At 39.6% G+C, this 23,914-nt stretch overlaps 1 protein-coding gene across 1 annotated transcript in view; it reads left to right on the top strand.

The window, feature by feature from the left end:
• Nucleotides 1-23,914, top strand: part of kcnh8 (potassium voltage-gated channel, subfamily H (eag-related), member 8) — a 385,185-nt gene that overhangs the window by 319,442 nt on the left and 41,829 nt on the right. The window contains exons 11-12 of the mRNA XM_048612148.1: nt 9,094-9,308; nt 22,265-22,306. Coding sequence (XP_048468105.1) covers nt 9,094-9,308; nt 22,265-22,306 — 257 coding nt within the window. The remainder of the gene's footprint in view (nt 1-9,093; nt 9,309-22,264; nt 22,307-23,914) is intronic.

The raw sequence follows: 23,914 nt of genomic DNA, 5'->3' as shown, positions 1-23,914 counted from the left end.
ATGTTGCTTGGCCTGCTGTGTTCATCCAGCTCTACACCTTGTTATCTTAAAGTTTAGACTGCTCTTTCTGCCACACCATTGGATGATAGAGGGTAGAGAGCTGTTCTTATATGACAAATATCATTCAACCTTAGGAAATACTCAAACTCCCTGCTGGTAAATGATGGCCCGTTAACTGTGACCAACACTTCTGGGAGTCCGTGTCTTGCAAAACAACGCATGCAGTTTTTCTATCATCGTCCCTGTATTTGACAAATGAGCTCTATGCATGTCCAGCTACTCTGAGTGGACGTTCACAGTGATTAAGAACATTGAACCTATGAAAGGACCTGCTACAACACTCAAGAAGCTTGACACCATCCAGCACAAAGCAACCGCATTGATTAACACACTAATCCCTACCTTCAACATTCACTCCCTTCACCACCAAGACAGCATGGCCTCTGTTTTTTTTATCTTTTCTTTATTCATTCACAATATGAGGGCATTGCTGACTAGGCAGCATTTATTGCCCATCCCTAATTGCCCAGTGGGCACTTTAGAGTCAACCACATTGCTGCAGGTCTGGAGGAATATGTATGCCAGACCTGGTAAGGATGGCAGTTTCCTTCCCTAAAGGACATCAATGAACCAGATGGTTTTTCCGACAATTGACAATGGATTCACGGTCATCATTAGATTCTTAAATCCAGATATTTTATTTAATTCAAATCCCACCATCTGCCATGGCGGGATTCAAATTTGGGTCCCCAGAACACTGTCTGGGTCTCTAGATTAATAGTCCAGCGATAATACCACTAGGCCATCGCCTCCCCAAGGCAATGTGTACTATCCACAAGGTGTACTGCAGCTACTACCAAGGTTCCTTACAGTTTCTACCATTTAGAAGGACAAGGGCAGTAGCTGCATGGAAACACCACCCCCAGCTGCAAGTTCCCATCAACCCCTCACACCTTCTTGACCTACTATATTATCATCTTTCATTGTCACTAGGTCAAAGTTCTAACAGCACTGTGGGGGTTCCAACACCCCAAAGACTGTAACAGTTCAAAAAAGCAGCTCACATTCTGCAGCATTGTTCAGAATGGCAATAAATTCAGGCCTGGCCATCCCATCTAACATCCCATAAGCAAATAGGAAAAAAAAAGAGAGGGGGGTGAATTCAGATCCCACAGTGACTTGCACACATTGATACAAAAGCAAAATGCTGCAAGTACTGAAATTCTGAGATGAAGACAGAGAATGTTGGAAATGCCATGCAGGATTGGATTTGTCGGTTTTATTTTTGTGGCATGAATGTACTGTGGGATTTGCCCAATTTCCAGCATTTCAGCTGTTCTGGAATGCTTATGTAAGAGCCATGAGTTATTTCTGGAGCACAGGACTTCAGCACTCCTGTCAGGATATTGCCAGAGCTTTTGCTGTATCCATTATACTCACATGCAATGAATCGAATTGCCTGAAAGGCGACTCTTCAGGTGGCTATATCCTACAGGATTCATTCATGGTGATAATGGTGTTAGCAAGCTACTTGTGGTGGTAAACATTGTGTTTCCCCAAGCAAAGGACATTCTGTGCTTTTGTTGCCCTTGGTGCTGCTTCGAAATGCTGTTCAACATGAAGGAGTATGGATTCATCAGCTGGGAGGACAATGGGTTATAATCAACTAGCAATTTCCATGCCAAATTTGACCATTTTTAATGAGAACCCATGAGATCCATGTTGAGCTCTGATAGGATCATGCCCTCTCATTGTATACCATTTGACAGCATTTTGGATCTGCCTTGTAAGTGGGACAGATATGTTTGGGGATGGTGAGGGAGGAGTCTGGGACATTGCCTGATATTATGATTCTGTGAATATAACTGGCTTAGGTTGTTGCTTGACTAGTCTGTGGGACCATTCTCCCAATTGTTGCACAGGTCCCCAGTTATTAGTGTTAAGGAATTTGTAGGCTGAACTGGCTGAGTGTACCTTTGGCTATGTCAAAATCGAATGGCTTGTTGGTTTCTTTCCTATTGTACTTTTGCTGGAATTAATCTTCAAATTTGGTCCTTGGTCAGTTAGAAAGCACTGGACTACAAAGGGTTCTGTTTTTCAAATGGCCCTCTATTCCTTTGAGTTCATTCTTATTTTGTTTGGAATCTAACTGGACTGATAAACAACATATGTATTTGCGATATGTAAAACTAAGTCATGAAGGCAAAATACTGTAAGTGCGATCTGAAATGTAAAAGAATGCTGTTAACACTCAGCAATTTAAGTGACATCTGTTCTCACCATGGATGCTGCCTGACCTGCTGAGTATTTCCAGCAATTTCTGTCACATATCACAGGCTGTGAAGATGTTTAATGAATATGTATTCTCCTTGACCCATGTTGAATTATTCCAGGTCCCTATTTTAGATTCTGTATAGTTAATGTAATTCTAAAGTAATTGCTAATGCTGCAGTAGGTTGAATCTAGGATGGAGACAATTATTGTTCAATGTGACATTAAATTGGATTTTCATTTCCCGTTCAATTCATCATACCAATCAGATGATGGGACCATTTCAGATATTTGAACTATCACAATTTCATCTCTATTATTCCGATGATGAAAATATGTAGTGCTGTAAAATGTGATTCCATATAACTAGGCAGACTGAACAATTCAGTATTAAGAATTAATTTACACTCCCTCCCTTTCTGTTTCATACCCCGCCATTTTAATTCAGTAACAATGTAAATGAATGTCCCAGTGTCACAGTTATGTTATTGAAATTGTAATCCAAAGGATACAAAGTAAGTGCATCATCCTCAGGTGACACAGACAAAATGTTGGCTTAAATCACAGATGTTAATAATTTTGATTTCATTTAAATGAAAATCTGGAAATTCAAACATATCTGATAACAGTGAAAGTGACAACGAAATTCTCGTAAAACCAAAAATAATTCACCAAGTTTACATAAAAAGAGACCTCCAATCATTACTAGTTGTATCCTGTATGGAACTTTGCACACCAACATAGCTGACTCTTAGTTGTCTCCTGATGTGTATGGTTGTTGTATGGTGGCTCAGTAGTTAGCACTTCTATCTCACAGTGCCAGGGACTTGGGTTTGATTCCAGCCTTAGGTTACTATCTGTGTGGAGTTTGCACATTGTCCCTGTGTCTGCATCATGGGTTTCCGTTGGGTGCTCTAGTTTCCTCCCACAGTCCAAAGGTGTGCAGGTTAGGTGGATTGGCCATGCTAAATTGTCTAGGGATGTGCAAGCTAGATGGGTTAGCCAAAGTTAATGTGGGGTTACAGGGATAGGGTAGGGGGCTGGGTCTGGGAGGGATGGTCTTCAGAGGGTCAGTGTGGACTCAATGGGCCAAATGGCCTATTTTCACATTGTAGGGATTCTATGATGAATGTGTCAAAAACATTTTCAGAATGGAGATCTGCCATCACCTTCTCAGTATAACTAGGGCTGAGCAATAAATTATTAGAGCCCCTTACATCACAAGAATTAATTTTTTAAAATATACTAAATTTAGGATGACTCAAGCAAAGTATTGGTAGGTACCAGTTAGAACATAATAACAGAATCTTAGCAGAAATTGGTTAAGTGTGATTTTTGCCGAGTTCCATGGAGGACTTCTTTCTGTGAGTTCGAGTGAATTTTCTCACACTATTTTTCCAAATCTTCCACTAATTATGCACAATGCCCCTCCTTATTGTACGCTCCCATTCACCACAGGCTAAAGTACAAGCCATTGCTTGGACTTCCTGGAATCTGCATCATCTGCGTCAGCCATCAAGCTGGTCAAGTATTGACCGTCACAGCCCTATGCGGTTTATATTATTTGCCTTACTCAGTTTAGACAGACAGTAACAGGCACTTCGCTGTGTTAACAAGGACCTGAAAGTCCTGCTGAATGGGGAGATGTGTGCAGTCACTACCCATGGAATGTCCCCGTGACTAATGGGGGGGGGGTCTAGAGGAGCTGGAGTTGACAGATTACTGCCCTGACTTTCATGTTGGAAGTCAATACTATCCTGTTTCTATCCAATAGGTGGGAGAATGGGAGATTGCATATCAATGAGGTAAGGCGATTTAATACTAGGAATGTTAATGTGTGCGAGGAGGCCACTCATCACTTGGCTGCACTTGGCTTTTCCTGCACTATTTTAATATTCTATGACATTCCTAATATGCAGAAATCTATCAATCTCTGTCACAAAAATACTAAATGACTCAATCTCCGCAAATAACAAAGATTCACCATGCATTCAGTGAAGACATTCTTCTTCATCTCAGTCTGAAATGGCTGCCCCAATTCTAATAGGTTCAAAAACCCTATCATAGCATTAATGTTCCAAATAATTGAATTGAATTAGCTTTATTATCACGTGCCCTCGAATGAGCGCAGAGAAAATTTTGCAATGTTGCTGCTTATCGTGCCATCTCAGGTACAGGATACCGAGGTATAGATACTTAAGTATTTGTTACAGCATTGAAAGAATAATAGGAATAGAATAACAGGAATAGAAAGTTTTTAATAAGTACTTTAGTTACTTGACAAGACTAACATCAGAAGAAAAGGTTTTTAAAAAGTACTCAAATTATAGTCCTTTTCACCAAGTCTGTGCCAGCATCTAGTCTCCAGACCACATCAGGTTTCAAAACTTGAGACATTGCTTCCATTCCGCAAAGGCCTTAGTTGCCCTATGCCAGCCTCCGGCCTGGGACACAACTCCCCTACGGCAGCTTTCAGTCCGGGACTCGCCTCCCCTGCAATGCCCTCCGGTCTGGGACTCACCTCCCCCGCACTGGCCTCCGGTCTGGGACTCACCTCCCCCACAATGCCGTCCGGTCTGGGACTCACCTCCCCACAATGCCCCCTGGTCTGGGACTCGCCTCCCCACAATGCCCTCCGGTCTGGGACTCACCACCCCACAATGCCCTCCGGTCTGGGACTCACCTCCCCGCAATGCCCTCCGGCCTGGGACACACCTCCTCGCAATGCCCTTCAGTCTGGGACTCGCCTCCTGGGACTCACCACCCCCACTGCGACTTTCAGTCTGGGACACACCTCCCCGCAATGCCCTCTGGTCTGAGACTTGCCTCCAGGACTTGCCTCCTGCACTGGACTGGTCTCAGATTCGCCAGTGATGGCTTCCCATCTGGGAGTCGCCTCCTCCATTCCCTCTGGGTAATTTTAAGAAGTTAAAAGTTTGGAAGAAATAAAACTGCAGAAAAGAGATACAGAAAGAAAGAACAAAGTAAAAGAACAGGCAGAGCAGAGGAGCTGCGGCCGGAGCATTGTACACCGCTGCCAACTAGAGCACTCGGTTATACCTATAATATTTATGTCTCACTGAGTAGAGTCTTCTATTAATTAGAAACTCGGTCTTAATCATTTAAAACATGCATGTTTAAAATCAGCCAGTTGCTAATATACGGTTGAAAGTCTGATAACCATTATTCATTTGGACTAACATCAGTCGAAAAGTTCCAATTATAATATATTGAGTGGTCTGTGTATAGAATAATTTGGTCCAGAGAAATGTCACATACAACAGCAACCACTCTATATGGCCTTCATCAATCTAACAAATGCTTTTAACTCAGTCAATCAGGAAGCGCTATGGAATACCCTATCAAAGGCTGGCTCTCCAGTGAATTCATCAACATCCTCTGTCTCTTTCACAATAAGATGTCAGTGACGATCCTCTCTGATAGTAATATGACAGAATCCCTTGAGGTTAAGACAGGGTCAAGCAGGGATGTGTTACTGCCCCACCCCTTTCTCCATCTTCATCACCACCATTCTTCCCAGTGGTGTGGACATTGTCTGCAGGATGGGTGGAAAACAACAGATCACTGCTCCCATTGCACTGCACGAAATTCCTACCCTCATCTGCGTGTGTGTGTGTGAGTGTGAGTGTGTGAGCGTGTGTGTGTGTGTCCATACTCATTGCATCTGTCAAAGAACATGGATTACATGTTCCTGCAAAAAGTGTCATTCAGCTGAAAACAGGGACTTCTGAGTCAGTAAGAATTCTGAGGTATGGAAGATGGAATTACATGAAAGATTCAATGACTTTGCTATTCTAGTTTTGGTCTCAGTAAGGAGAAGTGTCAAAGCTGCCTGTTGGGGCATCTCTTCAGGATCTCTTTATAGTTGTGATACCTGAATCAGGAAAAGGAACAGAAGACGACTGTGATTGCAAACAATGTAAGTCTGCAACAAAGCGAGGAATGAGAAGTGTTCCAAATCCTGATGAACATTTCTGGCCCTAGTAAGACTGCACTGAGAGTATTGCATATAATTTTGGTCCCCTTGCTTGAGGAGGGATGTAGTTGCATTGGAGGCACTTCAGAGGAGGTTCTCTAGATTGATTCAGAGACAAGATGTTTGCATTATGAAGAGAGATTGAGTGGTTTTGTCCCCTACTGTCTGGTGTGTAGAGAATGAGAGGAGGTCTAATTCAGGTTTGTAGGATGCTGAAGGGGATTGAAAAAGTAGATGTAGAAAGGATGTTTCCTCATGTAGGGCAATCTAAAATGACAGGCCATACTTTTAGGATAAGGGCTATCAGATTTAAAACAGAGAGGAGGAGAAATTACTTCTCTCAAAAGGATCGTGAATCTGTGGAATTCACTGCCTGAGAATACGAAGAATCCTGGGACATTTAGTAAATTTAAGGGGATAAACTGGTTTTTAAGTAGTAATGGGTTGAAGCGTTATGGAGACCAGGTAGGAAAGTGGAGTTGAGGCCAAGATGAGATCAGCCATGATCATATTCATTGGCAGAGCAGGCTCAAGGGGCTGAATTGCCTTCTCCTGCCCTTGGTCCTTAATTTCTTATATAAAGCAACTGCAGGTTCAGATTTAGCAAAGACTTTCTGCTGTAGAATTTTGTGCTACCTGCAGAAAGAAAACCTGAGAACATGACTTAAGCCTCTCCGGCATTGCCTGTGACAGTGAAGATTTTTGCAACATTCAATTTCTTTGATATTAAAGAGTCACATGGAGCCACCGAGTTATATATTGTATAAGTCACCTGGCAGTGCTTCTTACAGCAAACAGATCAGGATTCCTTTGCCATGGAAAATTAATATATTGTGTTTTTCAAGAAAATCGGACTGCAACAGGGACGTGCACTTAGCTTCAATTCACTCACTAGCTTATTCAAGGTACAGAATATTATTGATGCCTGGCACCTCTTTAAAAATAAATCCAGTTATTTGAATTAAAAGTGCACTAATCCATTAGTGTGCAGCTTAGGTGTAGTCAACAGTAAAAACATCAGGAAGTAAGTGCAAGTAGCAGGTAGCTCATACAATTCCTTCATCTCCAGACGGCTCATTATTCCACCTTGTGCAAAGAAGGTCAAGAATTGAAGGTTAGGTTAAAGGAACTATTTTTACGTTCTGTTGTTACAGTTTTGCAGTGCCATTGCAGGCTCCATCTCTTGATGCAGTGCAGTGATGTAATGAATGCCTTCTTTCCAATAGTTTGATTAAGGAGGAAACCATTGGAGTTGTGAAGCACAGGTTCTGATCCCTGGATTGTTCTAAAGGTATCTCTGGGGAAGTATGAAAATGATAGTTATGCATTGTGTTCTCTTTATTACCTCTCCATTGATAGGGCACCTGTTTGGTTGGTTAACAAAGAAATGGGATGAGGAGGTATAAAATTTCAGAAAAGTGGAAGCTGAGGCTGCAGGAAAACCATGAAGCAATCAGGCTGCTGCTCAAATCAGAACATTCATCCTGGAAACATTCTCATCATGCAGGCAGGCATCCAAGATGACTCCCCAGTTCAAGCTTTTCTTCCTGATCCTCCTTTACAATAAAATCACCAAAGAAGCGGCTCTGAATCCTTCCATGTTATTTTTCATTAGCATGAAGCTACAAGTCCCTGCCACAGCAAAAGGAGTTTCAATTTCCACAGGTTGTTGCCAGCATATTTATTGCATGGCCATTTATCATTTTCTGAACCTAATTCTTTCTACTACAGTGCTTCCTATGCTAACACTGACTGCCTTTTCTCCACTGTAAACTTATTTGGATGTTCACCAGAGGCTACAATAGATCAGTAAGGTGGGAACTAAGTATTGAAGTAGAGCACAATCTCTCACATCCAATTACTACTGGACAAGCCAGATTTCAGTCTGAACTCTAGGTTGATGGATATTTTCGTTTATTTTATCACTGAAACATAAGTGCAATGCTGCAGATTTGGTTTTAACAATAAAACAAGTTTATTACACAAAAGAAATGAATATAAAATAGAACAAGCCAAGGTATTTACAGATAATGCAATTTGAAAGATTTCAAAACACATGGCAAATACAATCTAATCTATTCTAACACCATCACTCAAACACCAGACAGAGTTCCCTTCTTGATCATAACTATATGTTTTACTTAACTGTTTCTTCCAATTCCCAGTCCTGAGAGCTTGATGATCTCTTCCTTGATCTTTCATACAACTGATCTTAAACCTTCATAGCTTCAAATAATCTCTTCAGGGTTTTAACTAAACACTTCTGGAATTCTCAAACTAATACCATCACACAAGTTAACATATTTCCTAACTGTTCTGAATTGATTCCTTTCTCCAAGAGATTTGATCCCATCCAGGTCTTCTATGAACTGCCCAAAAGCTTTTTCAATCTCTGATTTTAGTTTAGAAAAAGCACAATGATTCAGCATTCCAAACAAAAAGAAAGCTAATACCTTTTAATATTTAAAAAAATGCTCAACCAGCCTCACCTCGAGAGATCCCTCCAAGATCACACAAAAAAACTCAAAGATCACCTGTCTGAAATTTCAAACACCCACAACTTTTCTTTTAAACTCTGGGCTATCATCATAACACTCAATAGGAAGCCTTGGTGATCCATATAACTCTTAAAGGTTGGGAACTAGATCAAAGATGAATTCCAGGTACAGCTACAGGCAGCAAATGCAGTCTTATTTCTTGGTTTGTCTTTGCATTGCAGTAATTTCCATAAGACCCAATGTTTCATACTGATGCAATATGTTTGAACTTAGTTCTCCAGCTTCTGTAAAATCTTTTGCAGATCTGTATTGCTTATTGTCTTTCAGGTAAAGGTGACCTAATTGGTGCAAATCTTGCAAATAAAGACCAAGTTATCAAAACCAACTCAGATGTTAAAGCTCTAACCTACTGCGACCTGCAATGTATCAATCTGAAAGGTCTCTATGAGGTGCTGGAGCTCTATCCAGAATATTCTCATAAATTCAAGGAGGACATTCATCATAATCTCACTTATAACCTCAGAGAGGGTCATGAAAGTGATGTAAGTACAGTGATGTTACTTATTATATTTCTACTGACATTATAGAGGCCATGGAAATTTAGACCTGTTCAAATTAACTGCAAAATTTTAAGACAGTATACTGATTTTCAACTTGTGATTACAGCTTCAGGGAATTTCCTCCTGTAAACTAATGCTATAAAGCTACAATTTCCTGCACAATGTTACTCTGCATGCCTTTTGCCAAAAAAAGTTTGAGACTTGAGTTCTCCACCTCCACTTGCCATATCCCAGTGTACATATTTGACACTTTCCTGGGCATTATCTAACATTATGCTGCTTTGGTTATTGTAATCCCCATCCTCAGACTAATTCTACTTTCAAGCCTCACTCTCAAATTCTCTTGAGGCTACAGGAAAACCATGAAACGATCAGGCTGGTGCTCAAAGCAGAACATGAATCCTGGAAACATTCCCATGCAGGCATCCAGGATGACTCCCCGGTTCAAGTTTCATATATCAACACTAACAATTGTAAGTCATTCCGTTCTTAAGTCCTGCACGTAGCACGAGACGCTGGCATAGAGGTAATGTCACTGGTAGAATTGGCCTGTACATCCCTGCTTTCTGTCTCCCTCCTTTTTCAATAAAAGAGTCACATTTCCTATCCTCCAATCTAATGGGACCATCCCTGAATCAAGGGAGTTTTTGAAAATTAAATGAATGAGTCAATTATATCACTAACCACTTTCTTTTAAGGTCCTAGAATGAAGTCTATCAGGGCACTGAGTACCACTTCTCTAATGATTGTCATTTTCCAGAGTTCCTCCTTCCATTAATTCTAGTTCAGATTGTAATATTTTTGGCTCTATTTTTATTAATGATGCTCTCACAACTATAAATCAAATGAAGAAGAAGTGCCAAGTCAGAAGCTGAAATGAGGAAAGAAGCTCTTGGGATTAAATGATGAGTTGCTGTATTCAGAGAGAAGGAAGAGTGAAATATATTAACATTAGGAAACAATTATGATTGACACATTACCAACACACACATATTTCCTACTCAGCTGTGCACAGCCACAGTGTTCCAGCGGAATGTCACAGCAGAATCTACAGCAGACAATGCACTGCCATAAACAGTCTACGCACAACAAAATGAAAGGACAATGGGTCACTTTACTAGTTATAAAAGTACTGGAGATGGTCAGTTAGTAGCTGTTTGACTGAAATCGACATAGAGAGCCATGACTGCATGATGTGGTAGAATTAATGGTGAGGGAGGGAAGTGTTTTGGAAAAGAGGGAAACTGGTTTGAGGTGAATGGGGTTCATGCAGCAGGAAAGCTGGGTTTAGGGACCAGTACTGGAATGACAGCAGCAACACTAACATGAAAGAAAAAAATACTTACATTGTTTTAAAGGATTTTATTTCTTCCCATGTTATATTAAATCCTCAGGTGTAAAGAGGTTGAACCCAGAACTACAACATTCTTGAGGAGTTTTGCCATGCTGCACTCAGATATCCATGGAAAGTTTGGAAGGATAACTCTTTAAGCAGGAAGCCCTTAACATTCCATTAAAATGTGCAGTTGTCAGCTCAGCTTGGAAGAAGCCTTTGTATCTTCCATTTAGGAGCTGTACAAGCTGAGTCTAATCACCAATGTAACCACAGAGGAGAACATAACAGATTCAGGGATCAGTTTTATTGAGAGAAAATGAGAATTTTCTAAAATTGTGTAAAATGTGTAAGGTGTTGTACAGACCTGGAGTCATATAGCACCAAACATGTCCTTCAGCCCAACTCATTCATGCTGACCAGGTTTCCTAAACTGAACCAGTCCCATTTTCCTGCATTTGGTGTCAATCCCTCTAAACGTTTCCTTTCACATACCTGTTCAAATGTCTTTTAAATGGTGTAATTGTATTCGCCTCTACCACTTCCTCTGGCAGTTCATTCCATTAATGTACCACCCTCTTTGTGAAAAAAATTACCCTTCAGATCCCTTTTAAATCATTCCTCTCTCACCTTAAACCTATGCCCTCTAGTTTTGGACTCCCCTACCCTGGGGAAAAGATCTTGGCTATTCACCTTATCTTTGCCCCTCATGATTTTATAAACCTCTATAAGGTCACCCTTCAGCCTCCTCCAGGGAAAAAGGTTCCAGCCTATCCAGCCTCACCTTATAACTCAAACCTTCCGTTCTCAGTGACATCCCTGTAAATCCTTTTTTGCACCCTTTCCAATTTAATAACATCCTTTCAAAAGCATGGCAACTAGAATTGTATGCAGTACTCCAAAAGTGTTGACACTGCTCAATAAATTTAAGATCCTTTGCACAGTATTGTTGGACTTACTGCAATGCAGATTTTGGAACTTGTGGTATGCCTTTCTAAAGAGGTCAAAATTAAAAAAATTCAGCCGTGTTTCTCTTGGACAACTATCATGACAGTGCTATGAATGGAGTGAGGGTTTTCCAGGGATACCTAGTGTAAATTGAATTTACAATGTGTTTTATGATACATCTTTGCAGAAGTTGCATTTGCTTTGAAATCACCAAGAAAGCATTATCCTCAGTTGCTCTGAGAAGCTCCATACATAGTAATTGTGAAGTATTTCATTGATAGCATGCAGGAAAGAGAGTTAGTTTATGTGAGCAATGAATCTTTTGTTGAGCTATCCAGTTGACTTTGACCAAAGAAACAGAGGACACAAAAAAAACAAAAGAAGCATCAGGCAATATTAGAAATTACGACAAATTTATTTCCTGATACAGTGGAATAAGACCATAAGACATAAGAAAAGAAGTAGACTATTTTGTGTAATGAGTCTACTCCACCATTCAATAAGATCATGCCTTTTTCCCATAACCTTAATTCCTCACTGATTAAAAATCTATCTTGGCTTTCAATATATTTAACGACCCAACCTCTATAGCCCTCTGTGGTAAAGAATTCAATAGATTTACTAGCCTCCTCATCTTTGTCCATAAATAGAGAACCAAATGACTATCAGATCATGCCCACTGGCCTTGACTCTCCCACAAGGGGAAACAAACTGTCTGCACCTACACATCTACCATGTCAAGCTCCCTAAGAATCTTATATGTTCCAGTAAGGTCACCTCTCATTCTTCAAAACTACAATAAGTACAAACTCAGCCTACTCAACCTCTCATCATAAGAAAATCCCTCTATACTCAGAATCAGCCTAGTGAGCCTTCTCAGGATTGCCTCCAATACTTGTGTGTCTTCCCTTAGATAAGGTGTCCAAACTGTTCTCACAATTCTGAGCGTGGTCTGATGAATGTGTTGCATAGTTTTAGCAAGACCTGCCTATTTTTATACTGCATTCCCTTGAAAGTAAAGAGTAACTTTCCAATTACCTGCTGAATTTATATGCTAACCTTTTGTGATTTAGGCATGAGGATCCCTAAATCCCTCTGTGATGCAGCTTTCTGTAATCTTTCTCCATTTGAATAATTTTTTTATAGTGTTTTTATATATGGTGGCTCAGTGATTAGCACTGCTGCCTGACAGCGCCAGGGACCCAGGTTCAATTCCACCCTCGGGCGACTGTCTGTGTGGAGTTTGCACATTCTCCCCGTGTCTGCATGGGTTTCCTCCAGGTACTCTGGTTTCCTCCCACAGTCCAAAGATGTGCAGGCTAGGTGGATTGGCCATGCTAAATGGCCCTTAGTGTTCAGGGATGTGTAGCTTAGGGAGGTTATAAGGGGATGGGTCTGGGTGGGATGCTCCAAGGGTCGGTGTGGACTTGTTGGGCCGAAGGGCCTGTTTCCACACTGTAGGGATTCTATGTAATTCTATATAAATATTCAGCTCGTCTACTCTTCCTGTCAAAGTGCATAATCTTCCATATTCCATATTATACTCTATCTGTCATGTCTTTAACCAATCACTTCACCTGTTTATATCCCTCTGTAGACTCCTTCTGCCATCATCACCATTGATCTATTTTTGTGTCATCTGCAAGTTTGGGGACAATACTTTCACTCCCCTCACTAGTCACTAATATATTTTGTGAATACTTATGGCACTGCAATAGTTGCAGGGTGCCATCCTGAAAATGCTCCCACCCCCCAACCCAGTATCCCGACTCTCTATCTTGTCTATAAGTTAGCCAATTTCTAGCTATCTGTGTTCAGTAATTGATCTCAGTGTGCATATCACCATTGACCTCAGCATTCATAAGCTGAAAAATCAGTTTGGGGTCCTCATTATTATATGTGAAAGGACATCACCTGGGAAAGGAAAACTGTGATACCCATTTGGTCAAATAACAAAGCACAAACAAATAAAACTGATGGTCATTAAAGAAATACCTCGTACATCAAGTCTGCCTCACAGCATGATGACAGTAGCATCATGTCTAGACATTTAAAACAAGTAGGCTAACTGCACTTCTAACACTATTTAATGTGCCATAATCCCATTACTCACTGATCAGTAATCCAAACAATCAGAACTCATGCATAATTTCCAGTTATTCCATCTCACACATGGATACCACTGTTTCCAGCTTCACACCAACCTCCCACAGCATCCATGTACTTCTTGTTACTGTTATGACTGGTATACCATCCCACAACTTTGCAGCACACTCCCTGGCATTCTTCCCTCTGTCTCACAGAAGAATATCACACGTGATAGCAGACAGCAGCAGAGCAATGGCAGGGTGACCCAACTCCTAGGACAAGACAGTGCTGAATTGGAACATCATATAAAAAGGAATATAGACTCTCACTGCGGTCCACTAATCTGTGTTCCATCAATTCGGACCATCATCATCTAATACCATTATATCCAGCATCATTGAGAATATTCAGGATGATTGTATTTGTTGTATAAGGCAGTTAGTATCTGAAAAAGATTGACTGATATCAGAAATCAGCTTTGCCCATCGGGATATAAAGAATATACTCTGGTAGGAGTTAACCAGTGGTTTTTAAGTTACAACTAATTGTGATGTGTAGTTAATCTGACATACAGCCTGATGTATGAGATTATCAAGAGATTATCAAGTAACTCAGATTTGCTGCAACTAGCTATTAAGCACAATGTAATAAACCTATTCTGTTTATTAATACCAAATCCAGGTTCTGTCAAAGACTGTGTGGACATCCTTCCTCATGTAGTATCAATAATTTAGACTCAAAACAGTAAGAATGATTGGTGGCAGTGAATTTACCCAAGGCCTTTCAGATAGATCTGCTGAACAAGATCACAACATTTGACAAGGTCCCTCATGATAGGTTGGTCTAGTAGATTAAATAACATGGGATCCATGGTAAGTTAGCAAACTGGACACAAAATTGGCTTGGACATTGAAGACACAAGAAAGTTGTGGAGGGGTGTTTTTTCTGACTAGAGGTCTCTGACCAGTGATGTTCTGTAAGGGACCTCAATTATTTGTAATATATGTAAATGACTTAGATGAAAATGTAGGTGATCTGATTAGTAAGTTTGCAACCGACATGAAAATTGTGAATAGTGAGGAAGGTTAACAAAGGATAAAGCATGATATAGATCAGTTGGAAAGTTAGGTGGAGAAATGGACAAGTGTGAGGTGATACATTTTGGGAGATCAAATGCAAGAGGACAGTAAACAGTAAATGGCAGGACCCTTCGGAGCATTGATATACAGAAAGATCTTGGGCTGCAAGTCCATACCTTCCTGCAAGTGGCAACACAATGGATAAGGTGGTAAAGAGGGTATACGGCAAGTTTGACTTCATTGGTCAGGGCATTGAGTAGGAATGTTTGCAAGTCGTATTGCAGTTGTGTAAAACTTTGGTTAGACCATGTTTGGTGTATTGTGTACAGTTCTGGTTCGCACATTATAGGGAGGATGTGGAGTCTTTGGATATGGTGCGAAAGAGGTGTACCAGAATGTCACCTGGATTGGAGTGTATTAGCTATAAAGGAAAGGTTGGACAAACCTTGATTGTTTTCACTAGAGCATCGGAGGCTGAGAGATGATCTGATTGAATATTTAAAATTATGAGAGGCATATATAGGGTGGATAGTCAGAGTCATTTTCCCAGGGTGGAAATGTCAAATACTGGGGGCAGAGATTTCAGGTGAGAGGAGAAAAGTTTAAGAGAGAGGTGCGAGGAACATTTATTACACAGAGGGTGTTAGGTACCTGGAAAGCGTTGCCAAGGGAGCTGGTAGAAGCAGACATGTTAGCAAAGTTTAAGAGGCATTTAGAAAGGCACATGAATAGGCAGGGAATAGACGGATATTGTCCACTGTAAAGGCTGATGGGAATAGTTTAGAATGGCATCATGGTCAGCATAGACATGGTGGGCCGAAGGGCCTGTTCCTATGCTGTATTGTTCTACGTTCTGTGTTTTAACATACACCATCCTTACAATGGTGCTGATTTTGTAATATATACCATGATAGTAGCAGAAGGTGGGCCCACTGTCTCATAAAAAACTTCTAGCAGCAGTGAGCTTTTGAAGAAATCTTTACTTCTACAAAAAAAATCACAGTCATCCACGAGAAGAAAAAAGAAAAGAAGTGGTATCCCAGCAGCATAAAAACACACAAAACCTGTCAGCTTCTGAGAATACAGCAGCCAGCGATTAAAAAGGCTGGAGAAATGATAACAGTACCAATCCAAGCTCAAAACGGCTAGAAAGCTTGCATAGACAACAGTCTTATCACAGTTACTAGGGGAAAAACATGGTCAAAAACCAAGGATAAAACTGTCAATATTGGATACTTGAAGTGAGTACAATCCATGGCAGGAAGGTGAAAATTCTTACATTTAAGGAAAAATTCTAGATTGAGAAGCTAAATAAAATCTTAAGCACTTTATTTAGTCAGCAAGCATTTCCAGATAAGGTGCAAAAATGAAAAAAAACCTTTGAACCACTGAACTAATAATGCTTACTTGCACAAAGAGGTTAACATGCTCCAACAAGTGAACTTGCAAGAGGTTCCAGATCACCAAAACATAACTTCTTTTGATCATGTATCTTTCTATGATGATGGACCACCTTTGGAAGATGCAACTCAACTATTCCTCCAGGTAATAGATAACTCTATTAACCAGATATGACAGAGATCGTATAGGTTCATGATAATCTAACTAATACCAAATTTGACACTGGCATGGGTAATACTGTATTATCTGAAATCAGTGAAAGAGGATGAAACTATAACCTTCTGACATGATGCAAGCAGCACACTGCTTAAAATCAAAGTAATGCCGTGAGTCCTCAGGAAATACACAGACCAATACTATGTGGTGCAGGTATATGCCATCAAAAACCAACATTTCTCATTTCTGAGCAGAAAAGTATACTTCGCTCTTAAAATTCTACAGGATGTTGTAGAACCTCAATCAACCACAAAAAGCAGTGATCAACATAACTCCACTCAACGAGAACACTTCATAGGTCTCAAAAGAATTTTCACTAAATGCAAGAGAAAATATTCACCACTTGAGTTTAATTACATTGGGGTATGACAACTCTTTACAGTTGAGGGGTTAGGACATATTACTGATTTTACACATTTGGAGAAATTGTTCAGTTGCCATCCAGCTGTAGATTTATCTTGGAAGTCTAATCATCAAATATCCTGGACATCACAACCACCTGGAGTTAATAGTAGACTCATAATGCAGTCAGTTCAGCTGCATAGGAAAGATCAACAAAAGAGCACACTCAATTTTACTGTCTATGACTGAACCTGATTAAATGATGATATTATCCAAAATAACTTGATTGAGGATAAAAGAATCATATCAAGTCTACCTTGTTACAGTGTCAAAAGGAGAAGTTTACTTGGTACAGGAACACAATTCTCTGACACGATTTGAGAAAACTTAGATTATCCAAGGGAAACAAAACTTTGACAGTGACATTGCTGTCAAAGAATATCCCTACAAAGGGCACTCAGGAGATCAAAGATGCATCAATTTCCAGTATAGTAACAAACTGCATCTGAGTGTCTCATCCTCAAGCAGCAGGTTTCCAACCCAACAAGTCATCATCTATTTATAAAGTCAGAAGCTTTTGGGGAGATGGGGTAATGACAAATCTACCTATTTGAAACAACTGCATGAAGAAGTTAATAAGAAGAAAAAAAATAACTTGAGCAGAAATATTGTTTAAGATAGTAGTACCTGAAAGGATTAACTGCAGCACGAGAAAAGCTCCATTCATTAGAATAGGAAGGACTATTCCTGAGAAGAGTTAGCCTATGGTTCAAAGTTGCAAGCTAACAGTAACACTAACAAGAAGGATTGGTGGCAGTGAATGGATCAAATGGACCTCAACATATATAGTCAGCAGTAAGGATTTCATCATATATACCAACATGTTCATCTCTTAGGTGGGTTCTCACATCCTGCTATTTATCTTGAAGTACAAATTGCAGAGGAGTGACCCCTAGACCCCTTGCTTCTCCTCCTGCCTTACTAAATCTTCTCTTTTGGTATTGCTGTTGTTGATTACCCCATGAATTTCACTTGAACAGCAGTTTCATCTGGAAAGACGTGAGCAGGAGCAAATGTTTATTGAAGAAGCATCATTCAATCTGGCACTCACAGTTACCGGTTGTCATAGTGTCATTGTGTGTACTTTGAGACATAATTTCACAAGGACTGCACTCCTTGTAAAATTAAGCACCAGGATCTTCCAAATCACTTTTTCCAAACTCCTCCAACAACACGAGCTCAGTATTTCCACTAACTCAGCAACAGGCAAAGGAAGTCAGAAACTCCCCACCTCAAAGTTCCCTGCCACTTTCTTCAAATAGCCCTCGTGAGTGTTCAAACAGAGAGTGGTAATACAACCTGCAAAATCCAAAAGGGCAGATCAGATGGTAAATCTTAATTTAACACTGCTTAACATCACAATTTGCTCATGACAGTCGGACTACACTTGTATTCATACAAGTATGGCACACCAGAAATGGCAAAAGTAATTCAGTCTCCATCTTCATTTCTCAGCGTTTCCATTATGTCTACACCAGCAAAGCCATAGAGCTGACATTTGCAGTCACATTAGATGCAATTTGTGGCATTACTAAAGGCTATTCCACATCTGTGGTCGTGATCTCCATTAATAAAGTCCTGCATGTTTTTCCAAGTTCTTATTAATTTGCTCTGCTACCTCAATAGTTTATGTATGTGAACTCCTAGTCTGTCTAGTGTACTCCATATAAAATTGTACCATTTAGTTTACTTTGTCACTCTTCTACTTGGCCATAGTGTACCGCTTTATTTTTCTACATGAAATTTCATCTATCAAGTGTCTTTCCATTTCCATTGTCCATCTGTATCCTTTGTTTCAATTCTCTTCCTTACTATTAACTACATCTTCAATTTGTGTTATCTACACACTTTGAAATTATACCACTTATATTCAACTTCAGATCATTAATACATATTAAAAAGAACAGAGTTCCTAATACTGACCCTTGGGGTACACCATTTTCAACTTCCCTTGACTCTGAAAAACAATAATTTAATTCTAATCGCTGCTTACTGCCTCTGGACCAATTTCAGTCCCACACAATTACTGCTCCGACAACCCCATGGGCTTCAATTCATACTTTTCTGTTTACATCTACATCTTGTTCTCATTTCTAGAATCATTTTGCCTCCGCCAATGGCCTTCTGATTTGTTTCTGAAGGTAGGTGCATTCATCCCAAAGTGTCTCTTTACCTTTGTCTCTACAGGATTTGATGAGATTTTTTTCTTCCCTCTATCAATTCATATTGTTTTGTTATTTTGATTATGATCAAGGTTATTTAGTCCATGCCTGTTTATACTAGGTATACCTCCTTAACAATATGCCTTTTAAGAAACAGTATGCTGAGACATTCTTAAACAATAGACTACAGTCAACTTCTCTTTGTATTTCTTTGATTTCCTTTGAGAAGCTGCCTGAATGACTGTGCTGAGGCAAAACTTATTTTAGAGCTGGTCAGTAATTATTTTAGAACTGAATCCTCAGGCAAAGGATGTTTTCACTAATATCAATACATATTTCTTTTCCTTTAATTTTTCCAGAATTTTTTTCAACAAGAATAATTATAATTGTGATTCCCAAAATAAACAATACACATGTGATCCATTTACATTTGACACTTCTTTCTAAACAAACACACACTTTCAATTTTTTCATATTTTTGAATTCTGTGCAACATATATATTGGTTCATTGTCTTAACCTGGAGATCATTTAATTCAAAACTTCCCAGTCTTGTTAGCAAATTATTCTTAACTAAACAAGTTGTAATATTGGATGGTGATTTTGTTAGCAGTTATATTGGTCATACTTTTAAGTATTGTTCCTTTATTAAGTGTAGCAAATATTTTAACATGTGGTGAGGTGTAAGAGTGCATTAAACAAATTTCAAGCTCAGCCTTCTTGTGGAACTTACAGGCAGAAGCTTTGTAAGTAGCTATTGTTTTAGATATGTTTCGAGGCATGAGCAAGAAGTCCCTGGTGTCAAGACGATATTGTTTGCCTCAAGATGGAACCTTTCAAAAAGATTTTAAAAAAGACAGTGAGAAAAGTAAACAAATATCTTCCTTTTTTCTGAGATAACAAGGTGTAGAGCTGGATGAACACAGCAGGCCAAGCAGCATCAGAGGAGCAGGAAAGCTGACATTTCAGATCTGGACCCTTCTTCAGAATTTTTTCTGGTCTATATAATCATAATGTGCACTAACTATTACTTTTTACACCTATACCCAGAGACATAGATGCCACTCTCAAGGGGATTGATGTGGTAGAATTCAGAGACATTGAACATTTTATTAGACATTGCGGTGGATAAGAAACTTCATGAAGAGACCACAAATTTCTGTAATCATTCCCGTTCTCACTATGCTTCCATCAGCCACAAAATGCCTTTATGTACTTTATAAATATCAAGAGGGGAGGAAGGAAGACATTTGGATGTAGTAATGTTTGCTGATCATTGTGTTGTTCAGTACATGTGCAACTCAGATACTGCAGCAGCCTGTGTTCATCCAATAAAACCTGGAAAAAACATCAGGTTTAGCCTAATAAGTGGCAAATACATTCATGCCACACAAGTGCCAGGCAATGACCATTTACAATACAAAAGAATATAACCATCTGCCCTTCACATTTTAAAGGCCGTACCGTTGCAGAATTCCGACACCCCCCAAAAAAAACTTAGTAGTTAACATTAACCAGAAACTGATCTAGAACTGATTTGGAACTCCTTACCACAGAGAGCTGTGGGGTTAGACTCCTTGTGTATATTTAAGGCTGAGATAGATAGATTCTTGATCAGAAGGGGCATCAAGGGTTATGAGGAAAGGGCAGGGAAATGGGTGTGAGGAATGTCAGATCAGCCATGATCCTATTGAGTGGTGAGCAGGCTTGAGGGGCCAAATGACGTACACCTGTTCCTATTTCTTATGGTCTTATCAGTTTCTCCACCATCAGTGCACAGTGTTAACAATGTGTAATATCTGAAAGATGCACTGCAAAAACACGTCAAGACTCCAGCTACCCAACCTTTTGACAACAGCTACCCGACCCTTGACAACGATCATTTAGAAAGACAGAGGCAAACAGGTGCATTGGAACACAATTAGCTGCAAGTTGCCCTCCAAGTTAGTCACCATCCTGGCTTGTAACTATATCACTGTTCCTTCACTGTCGCTAGATCCAAATCCTTGAGCTCATTTCCTTACAGCTCTGAGGGTGTCCACTGCCCTCCATGGACTGCAGCAGTTCAAGAATTGAACCACCAGTTTCTCAAGGGCAAGTAGGAACGAGTAACTAATACTAGCCTCACCAATGATGCGCATATCATTATAACAAAATTATAAAAGACCTTAGTTACTATTAGGAAAGTGATCAATGACACCGAACCTGTACAGAACCTTGAGTATTAAACGTGAAGTATAATAATAATGTACATATTGAAAACAATTTAGTATAACGTTAAAAATCCAATATTCAACTTGTCTTTTTATTCTGAAATTGTAAAGAATTATTTTGAGGAGCTTGTTTCTGCCACAATTCAACAACAAACAGAAATTGACACTGAACCTGGTGCCAAACCAGGAAATAATATAAAGCATCAGTGCTGCTCACTAACTTAGATTTGCAAAAATGTTTTTTGCAAAGAACATTCCAGGTTACTTTGAGCAATTGATGCCATGATAATTACCTGGCTACCTTTACTGTTTACTGCTGATTGATCAGAAGATAACTAGAGTGCCTTTCATCCACCTGCGGAGCTGGAATTATTTCAAAGGAAAGCAGTGAAGATATTGAAGTAACATCAACACCCACATAATGAATGCTCAGGAACAGAGACAGAGCCAAGTATAACAAAATGGAGTAAGCAGCAAACTTGCAGCAGACCATGCAAACAATAGAACTGCCCTGTTGTTTGATTTCACTCAATCAATCACCATAATTGCTGGTCAAATCTAACTGAATTAGTAGTGTATACAACTTAGAGATCAACTAAATTCTGGCTTTCCAATGAAAGAATCCACTTGTTACTGCACTGAAGGATTGGGTTGTGCATACATACTGACAATAGCTGACAGTATCACACTCTGTTTTTTTGTATAGGTAATTACAGTTAGATAACTAAACAAGTATATACTTACGATTAGGTTAAGACTTAATATTGAGGTCAAGATATAGATGATTGTAATATTCCTGAACAATGATTTGTGATAACCCTGAACAGATTTTTACCCAATTTGTATTTTTTCAAAAATTACCTAATTTGAAAGTTGAAGAGCTGTTGAAATAATAAAAAGGAAGATCACCACATCAATTTCTAAAATCAGAAAGCAAGCCCAGCCGTTCTGTGTGAAATGCAAGCGTCCATTATTATTCTTTACTATGTTGTAGAACCTTATTTTATAGAATCATAGAATCTTGCATTTTGGATTTCAACAATCATCTTCCTGTAAAAAATATACTTCTGATTCATTTGGCTTTTGTACTTCAACAGGGTATTTCAAGACTGTCCAACAAATCGTATACAATGTCCCAGGTATGCTGCACCTTTTAAATTATTCTACTTGTTAAAAAGTGACTAATTGCCTAAATAACTATAATGTAATAGAACTTAACTTGTTTTCTATTCTTAAACTTTGAGCAAATTAAGGTTATTTAAGGGAAATGCAAAACTATATAGTATCCAGCATGGCAGTATTTGCATATGATATTTAAACTGAGTAAAGATATTTAACACCTCCCAAACAATAAATTGTAAAGTTTGTTCTTACAAATGTTTGGGTGCAAACCAGAGTTAGAAATTTACTTACTTCAAATATAACATACATTGTGCTGCACTATTTGAAGCACCATGGGAACATGCAAGCAATGACAAACAGGAAAAGATCTTTATAATCTTTCCTATACAATTGTGATGCTTTATCTTTGCAATGCATGTAGTCTCCAGCCTATCAAGGAGCTATTCAATCTCCTGACAGAAGGAAAAATAAATCTGGTTTAAAATCAAACCCAGGGCAAGTTGGGGGCAAGGTATCTATAAAACTCCTCGCTGACTCACATGAACAATACAGAACTGGTGCAGGATGTTACTCCGGTCATAATTCCTTGTATTCCAAACATTTTATAAGAATTAATGCCTCCAATATCCAGAACAGGACCCACACTCACTTCAAGGAGTTCAATGAATTCATATGCAAGGCGTGACCAACAGCCTGATGCTGGGGTCCATTATTCTCTGAGAAAAAAACTACCCCCTGAGATATTACCTAGGTTTTGCCTCATGCATCTTACAATTACATCTCCTGCTTCTCCCTCACCTATTTCACCGGAACAAATTATGAATTGAAGCACAACACATTCCCATTATTATCCTTTTAAACCCAATCAGATTGTCCCAAGCCTATACTTCCCTGAAGTGATGTTGGACTGAACTGGGAATTGAGTCTGGTGGTTCTTCTCTGTGACCTTTACAAACCAATAATATCAGGCGCCATGTAAGGAACGCAGAACTAAAAGTAGGATTTCAATTGAGGCCTGACTAAGGTCTTGTATAAGTACAGTCAGTAGGTTTTATCTGATATTCAAAAATCCTGCAAATGCATCTCTGCTCCCTTTTCATTTTAGCTATCATTAATTGGTATTGCTCATTGTGATTTAGCGACAAGAAGGCTCAGATATTTTTTCTTTCCTCAATTTCTTTTATGCTTTTCCCTAAACAGTGTACATATTTTGATTTTAAAATCGCACTTTCCTAAAATAATCGACGTGCCAAATCTTACAAGCCCTGTGTGGCAATGTGTTAGCATGTCATAGGAGAGGCAATGGCCTAGTGGTATTATCGCTGGACTGTTAATCCAGAGATCCAGGTAATGTTCCGGGGAGATAGTAGGAACTGCAGATGCTGGAGAATCCAAGACAGCAAGGTGCAGGGCTGGATGAACACAGCAGGCCAAGCAGCATCATAGGAGCAGAAAGGCTGATGTTTCGGGCCTAGACCCTTCATCAGAAAAGGGGGAGGGGAAGGGGATTCTGAAATAAATAGGGAGAGTGTGGGAGGCGGATAGAAGATGGATAGAGGAGAGGATAGGTGGAGAGGAAACAAACAGGTCGAAGAGGCGGGGATGGAGCCAGTAAAGGTGAGTGT

Source organism: Rhincodon typus, chromosome 2 (genome assembly GCF_021869965.1).
Source record: "Rhincodon typus isolate 14 chromosome 2, sRhiTyp1.1, whole genome shotgun sequence".
Lineage (NCBI taxonomy): Eukaryota > Metazoa > Chordata > Chondrichthyes > Orectolobiformes > Rhincodontidae > Rhincodon > Rhincodon typus.
This window is presented reverse-complemented; position numbering and strand designations above follow the sequence as displayed.